Below are 7,500 nucleotides of genomic sequence, written 5' to 3'. Positions count from 1 at the left end.
GTTAAATAGATAAATTTCTTTCCTTATGTACTGTCATTTTAAAAGTCAAATGATCACATAAAGTAATTGGTTACTGCAGTTTGGTGATTAAATCAACGAAAGCCTGCATTTGACGCGATAATGTCCGCGGACAAACATTATCGCGGCCTTGGAGTATTTTTCACAACAAGCGCAGTTTTTAAAATTGGGCCATTTCTCACGGATATTCCCCAGTTTTAGCTTGGGCATATTCAGTCACGAAACGCGTTTAGCCCAAACGCTCGCGAAAATATTTGATGGATCATAAGGTAGGGTATTCTGTGTTTGTACGCCAAAAGAAAAGCTCTTTGCATAAGTCAGTTCCTTGCAAGCATAAGTCAAGCGAAAAGCGATAATTTTTTCGGCCGCGAAAACTTCCTGAAGGGAAGGAAAAGCGCGGGAAATAAAAATATCCGAGTGCAGTGTACCAAAGCAGCCTCCAATGAAGGTTATTTCCGGGGAACAAATTACTCGAGAGACGAAACAAGTTGTAACAACCAAGACTAACGATTTGTAAACTTACGGCATTATAATGTATTTCACAACCGAGCGCTGCGACGCCTCTCCAGATCTACCCGACATAGTCTTGCCCGAATGCCGCCTGTTTTCGGATCAGTAAAAAACCTGTTTGACGTAACCAAATAAATAGCGTTATGATGTTTTGCTGACTCAACGAAATTAAAATTCAATATGGTCGGTCTTTCGAATCACGAAATATAAAAAAGTACCCCCAGGATAGCCCGCGCCGCATTTGACATCATTTTTATGGACCCTGACTCTTTACTACGCCGAGTTATTCCATTGTCTAGAAAGGCGATACATTAAAAGCTCATGTTTATGGAATTATCTGATCGTTATACCTACGTGGCAGCTCGTTTGATAAGTTTGCTTGACCGCCGGCGGCCAAATGTCAACGGGTGGCGACGTTATTTCCGATTTATATTGTCATCGATAACCATAACGTAAGCGTCGTCATTATCAGTTAGGAAAGATAAAAGCGCTGTGCATTTGAGTTGTATAGATCAACTAAATTCTCTAAGCGTTCGATAAAAGGATAAGTCAAGGCTGATTGTGAATTTGGAAGCTTCACACTCTGGTAAGTGGGTAAAAAATGCCGTGATATTTACAGACACGCGGCTACCTGAGTTGAGCCCAAGTCCATGAGTAAGGGAGTGAATCCGCGTGCAAGGTCGCGTTGGAAAGCGCCATAATTTTTATCGGTAACGTCGCTCGCTGTGTTTGGAAATCCAGCTGAGAGTCTACTTGGTTACTGCGTAGGCATCCTTTTGGCTGGGAAGTGTAGTACGCAGTGTAGGGGTAGACGGAGGCGCTCGGGTAGGAGATAAAACCGCGCACCTGTATTACTCCAACTAAGTTCGAACTAAATCTTTCGAACTATGTCTTTGTAAATATCGATGTTAATAATCAGTTTCAGTATTCTTTATGGTTCCTCCCAGTGGTGTATTTGCCTGTCTAGGAAAGCAAAATGAGTCAGTGATAAACAAACAATTGTGGGAACTCGTCATTGAATTCTTTTATTTGACCGCTTGGCTTGTTTTAACTGTCTGACAGGGTTTGAGCTTCAGCTGTCATAATGAAAGGTAAAAGTGAGTCAGGTGTGGCGAATTCAAATTTACCGTATTTAACTGTCCGTGAATAGTTCTCAGATTTTACTGATAAGTTACCTCACGACTTGGTAGGTAAAAAAAAAAAAAATCGATTTTACATTACGCTAGCCGTCGCTAAATCAATTTAAAGCACATTTGTGATAATTGGATTTTTTAAATTTTACCATAATGTTTCGCGAATTGCACGTATAATCTATTTTCAGGAAAAAAAAAAAAACTTGTGGCTTTGTTTAAAACAGAGTGGATCAGGGGTACGTGAACGACATTTCAGGTCAGAATTCTTTTCAGTTTATTGTGGGAATTATCATAAAAATGTGGACAAAGAAAAAGAAATAATAACAATAAACTTTTCATTATACATCGTAATCTATTTAATCGGGGGGGGGGGGGGAGGGAAGTAATAAATATTGCTTCGCGCTTCTCGAGACAAAATACGTGGGTTTTCATTACACCCTTAAAAATGTCTGTGCCTTTTTATGCCCCTTAACTTGGATTCGTCTTTATCCGCAGGTTAACAAATTTGAATTTCTTTAGTTTTTGAAGATCAACACCCTGTTTTAAATGCTTTCTCTTAACTTGTCTAAGAAGGTACTTCCCCCGGATTTAGATTCTTTGGTAACCTTACACTGCAGGTTGTTTAGAGCATTGTGTTAAACATTAGAGATTAAAATTTCGTAAAGAGCCATGTGATAAGTGCAGCGGAGCCAAGATCAATATTTACATGTTCAACAAGTTGTGGCTCTTGAAAATAATTTAGCGTCAAGCAGAAAATTGCATATTAGCGTATTAATTAGCCCACGCAGCATGGATAGTCACGAAATGTAAAATAACATTTTAACTGATAGCCTGAAAGCATTTTAAAAAATTATTTGTCGGAGTTAAGGTAGAAATTCAGAAAAATAGTCAGAAATATGAGACGTCACAAAGAAACGGAAATGGTAGTGCGTTTTTTACTCATCTCGTTAGTCTGTCACCTTTAGACTCTGGACTAGACTGCTGAAAACACACTTATAAACCTTCTAGAATAATTGAGCTAAATAAATCAAAAACAATCTCGAGCACTTTAATGGTTACATCTCGGATATAGTCAGGATTTTCTGTTTTGATGGTAAAATGGAAAATCCGTTTTATTCAGTTCTTTGTTGGTCAACGTCCTTGAATCGAGAACGCTCGGCACGTGTTCAGTGTATGATAAGACAGACAATGACGTTTCATTTACAAGTCAAATTGCTTAAGAATAGATGTCTTTTTCTTTAGTTAGCATTTTCCACAGTCTCCTAGTCCGAACAAAGCCCGTAGGCTATATAGTATTCGAGTGTTCTATGATGAAAAGCTTTTCACGAGCTAAAAATCATGCAATAATTGATCAACGCTGCAACAGAAATAAGAATAATAGATGGTAGTTGCAACCGATGACAAAAGTAGTTGAGAAGGTTGTTAAAATCTCGATATGAGATAAAGTGAGATAAATATATCTTAATTTGAAGTGATCTAACGCCACGCGTGTGGTTTTTTAATTGTTTCTTGCCCTCCCGACGGACCAATGTCGAAGTTCTACTGAACAATATGGTCTTACGGAGTCTTTGCTGCTACGATTTTAGAAAACAGGGGAGGGGAGGAGAAAAGTAGATAATTTTCCCAAGACTTTAATCACGATTTGTCTTGTATTTTGAACTGAAGTGAACCACGGAGAAATTCGAATTAACGCATTAATGTATGTTTGGACAACATGTCGTTTAATAGCAATGGTTTCTTTGCGCGTTTAGTTCTCCTTTATTCCCCATGCCTTTGCTCCTCAAAAAATGTTCAAATGCCGTTTATAGTGGTCAATGCGCTTAGCTTAACCTAGGTAGTCCTTAGGCATGCCACTTAAACTGAAAGAAACAATTATGTCAACTAAACATAAAAAAGCTAAAAAAATCCCATCTGGCGGAAGGCAGACCAGTTGGCTATTTACGAGCAATACCGAGGAGTTGAACCAGGGTCTATTGAGAAACAACTCCAGCTTAGTGGTCAGAGCAGGACTTGTAACCGCGACCTCCGGATTTCAAGTCGGGCGCCCTAACCACTCGGCCATGTTCAATCTGTCTTTCGTGAATCTTTTTTCAGAGGAAGTAAATGCAAAATATTTATTTAATGAACGGGTAGAAATAGTGTATCGCACGCCCTGTTCCTTCCAGGTCATTTCAGTCACCGTGATACTGAAAAAGGACCTTAGATTCAAGAGTGGCTGTCGTTTCCTTCCTGTGTTAGAAAGGCAGGAAATCGGGGACGTTAACTTTAGAGGGACCAATGAGTGAGCGAGAAATTTAACAGTTATTGTAAACTTCAGTAGTTTCATATCAGCAAAATGAAAACTAACGATTACAAATGTGTTTCGCAGAGCTGCAGTCATTGTAGGTAACATTTCTGCTTTAATATTACAGGCGAATTTCACAGCATGAGGGATGCTGGAGGGTGGAATGGAAGTAATGCATATCCCTATCAACTTGCTTCACAGAGGCACGGATATCAAGACAGTTTAATGACAAGAAAAGAAGCTGACGAAGGCTTCTCAAGAGGTGAGCTAGAAGTCCAAACTAAATGGAATTGTTCAAGTAGATTACTAATCTCTTTAATACTAACCGAGCACGAGAGCCGTTCTGGGGAATAATGGCCCGACGTCGTGATAGTACGGACTGAGCGCAGCGAGGCGACCAAAGGCCAATATTCTTCTGTACGGCTCGAGCAAGTAAGTTTGGTAAGTAGTATATTATATGTCACAAAACAAAAAACACACAAAGTATGACCGTTTCCGGCCATGGAAACGGTTCGTGTGGCAAAATTCTTATCAAGAAAGAAAAGAGAACGCTCGGCTTACCTTGCTATATAATAATCCATCCTCCTCAGTTGATATCTTCGAAATATCAATCCCGAGCATTTTGTCTCATGGCAGGTGTCTTGTTAATTGAGATGATTATTTCGTATTAACAGGCTTTGCATTCCTCTGTTTTTTTTTTTTCGTCCGTCGAGCGTGAGGTGAAAGAATGGGGTGAGCGAAAAAATGGCTGCGCATGGGCGAGAAATCATTTTACAATAACTGCTGAGGTTCTGGTGCTCTCATTGGCTATGTTACATTGTCAATAGGAGGACTGAGTATTGATATAGATGACGCTATCGTGCGCTAATCTTGAATTTTTTTTTTTTAAATTTTTACATATTATGATTGTTAGTTATTACTAATAGGTGACAAATTGCCCTTAAGCGGAACTCCTTTAGGAGGAAAACACTTAATCCAGTCCCTAAATTCTCCTAGAGAGCCCGGGACTCACTGCGCTCGTTCAAAAATATTGTTTTGAACACGAGCAAATAAAATTTTTTGGAAGGCCCCAATGAAATTTTCCTTTTATTATAAGGATACCTTTCCCTTTTTTGCTGGCTCATTGCACAACCACCGTGAAAAGGCATGGGATGACGTCACAACATCCATACTAGGGAGGTTATTGAAAGTTCGCCTCTAGAATCCCGGATCTAATTTCGTTTGAATATAACCAGTGTGCTTTCCAGCAAAACACTCGTATCAATTAAATAGAATGATTCATTCCTTTATTTCTCATAATGCTATATCAAATACAAGAAAAGTTTATTTAGGTTTGGAACAAGTAGTTTATAATTAAGCTATTGTAGAACTCGGTTATTTTCGATGATACTGGAGACCGAATGAACTGTCAGGTTTTCTAGTGAGGCTCCAGCCTTGTTGCGTTTATTTGCAAGACAGAAGAGAGAAATAAAGGAAAAATTCAGCTCTTAACCTTTTGACAATTAGCGCGGAAAACACAACACTGTACACAGTTACAACTTGTGAAAGTTAAATTGTCTTTCAGTGTGATTCAGAAAGTTGAATTAAGAGACTGACCTGGCTTATCCGTGATATTTCTGGGTGACAATCATGAATTTCCTTTTGGGAACGTGTTTTCGTATTGTTTGGACACCCACGTCCCAATTAAGAGATAAAACCCCTCCCCTCTCGCTAAAAAAGGCACAGCTTCCGCCTTCTCCACCAAAATAAGCTGAGATAGCCTTGGACTCCCCAAGAAAGCCTGTGGCCTTCAGCAATAGATTACACCTTTATAACGTTTTTAACCCCCCAACACAGGTGTATCAACGAAATAACCTAAGGGGTCTGTCTACCCAACCGGATTTGATTTTAGAGTCAATAGTTCTTCTAAGCGGGTTCTGGTTCTTGTTTTGCAAGGCGAGCCGAAGTGAACAGTACAGCGTTACGAACTGAAAATAAAAACCAAAATGGCGTCTATTTAGAACGAGGGAGATGTGGAGATCAAGTAGCTCAAGTAGTAATTGGAAAACCGAGGCACACGCCTCGGTCATTTGTTTTTCGTTTTTTTGTTGTTGTTTATAGTGATCGTAAACACCCTAAATACCTAGGAAGAGAATTTAACCGTGAAAGTTTCCTCAGTCATAATTTTTTTCATGGACATTGCCTCAGTCATATTTTTTTCCGGCTAGGGACCCTGGAGATTATAATGTAATTCTTCCAGCTCTGCAATCCAATCTGATACAATGCTTCAATCGAGTTGTCGAAAGCTTCAGTGAACGCGCATGAAACACGTTTAACGATAAAGTTCAAAAATTTACCATGACGACTAAACGGCATGTAATTCAAAACGACGTCTTCTCTCAAGTAACCTTAGCTGTGTTCAACTAGTTCCTTTGCAGTTATTTGGCAAATCGGACACTTTTTTTGTTTCTTGAGGATTTTTACCTCTCACATTGGACATAAAAAAAAAAAAGAAATAAGAAAGAAAAGAAAAGAAAAAAATTTCGGGCATATCTGGCGAGGGTGTCACTTCTTAGGAACTCGAGTTCGAAAAACCCCTCTAAGAAGGTGCACGCTAAAAGTAGCACTTCTGGTACTAGCAGTGACGTAAGTGATAGCGCGAACAAAAATAAATTAACATTTGATATTCGAAATAAATAAGGAATTTTCCCTTTTTTTGAAAAAAAAACAAAAAAAAAAAACAGATTACATTTTTTCCGTGTTTCTACAACTTGATAGAAACGAAGAAAATGTTTTCAATTTCTTAAATACAAGCAAAGTGTGAGGGAAAACTGGTGGTGTTCCATTTACTGAAATGAAAAAACATTTTGCCTTTGAGAACGAGGAAAGCTGTAGCAAAGCAAGAGATAAGAGTCTGTTTCTACAGCTGCTGCCAAATTTCCCAAGCTTTAACGAGTTCTTCACTGTGTAAATAAGAAAAGAAAGGTTTATATTTCATTAACAAGATAAACACACGAAATGTACTTTTAAACAGCTCCTAAATGTCATAAAAATATTTTGAACCAATCAGAGCGCCCACAATAATTTGTTTAATTTTAAAAGGTGTCTTCATTTAACCTTGGGATGCAAAACATTGATATTTTATGGGATCGAACAGCTGCAAAGTCTTTGGCATCCACCGCAAATGTTGTCATTCAGTGATAAAAGGATTGCCTGATCAAATGTGTTCTTAATTTCGTGTGGGTGTTTAGTTGCAAATTCACGTGCCCAAGTCTCGCGTAGGAGTGAATGTTCGTATCTGCATCCACTGCCCCGTGTTCGATGGTATTTGATAACGAGAAAATAACTTATTTTACTCATGAAGCGCTAAAGCGTTAAGATTACACTTTGATAAAAGAATTGCGCCACTGGCAGGTGCTCTCATTGTAGATTGCAAATCAGTCTTTGGAACTGATAAATATCCACCTGTTAGGCACGCAATAAAATTGTTATTTCCGACACTGATGTGCCTCTTGTGGTCGTGATATTGGTAATTAAGGACTCTCAGATCTGAAATTTTTTTTCTGGAAATCTAAA

The 7,500-nt window shown here is 38.7% G+C and overlaps 1 protein-coding gene and 1 long non-coding RNA gene across 5 annotated transcripts in view; one reads left to right on the top strand and one right to left on the bottom strand.

Moving 5' to 3' along the window:
* The window catches only part of LOC149109638 (uncharacterized), a 5,012-nt gene extending 309 nt beyond the window's left edge, over positions 1–4,703 (bottom strand). The window contains exons 1-2 of the long non-coding RNA XR_016208404.1: positions 4,507–4,703; positions 1–1,491 (exon numbers count right to left, since the gene is read on the bottom strand). The exon at positions 1–1,491 is cut by the window's left edge and continues 309 nt beyond it. This is a non-coding gene — a long non-coding RNA (uncharacterized LOC149109638). The remainder of the gene's footprint in view (positions 1,492–4,506) is intronic.
* The window catches only part of LOC110068262 (uncharacterized), a 27,326-nt gene that overhangs the window by 12,247 nt on the left and 7,579 nt on the right, over positions 1–7,500 (top strand). For 3 of the 4 annotated variants that reach the window (XM_089293523.1, XM_020775651.2, XM_089293522.1), the window contains exon 2: positions 4,073–4,207. In XM_089293523.1, coding sequence (XP_089149649.1) covers positions 4,087–4,207 — 121 coding nt within the window. In that variant the 5' untranslated portion in view covers positions 4,073–4,086. Of the gene's footprint in view, positions 1–1,015; positions 1,115–4,072; positions 4,208–7,500 lie in introns of those variants that run through there. The other variant, XM_020775644.2, reaches the window with a different exon arrangement.

Source organism: Orbicella faveolata, unplaced genomic scaffold, assembly GCF_042242905.1.
Source record: "Orbicella faveolata isolate gen_17 unplaced genomic scaffold, um_ofav_v1 contig_25, whole genome shotgun sequence".
Lineage (NCBI taxonomy): Eukaryota > Metazoa > Cnidaria > Anthozoa > Scleractinia > Merulinidae > Orbicella > Orbicella faveolata.
The sequence above is the reverse complement of the archived record's forward strand: the minus strand, read 5'-3'. Positions and strand labels throughout refer to the sequence as shown.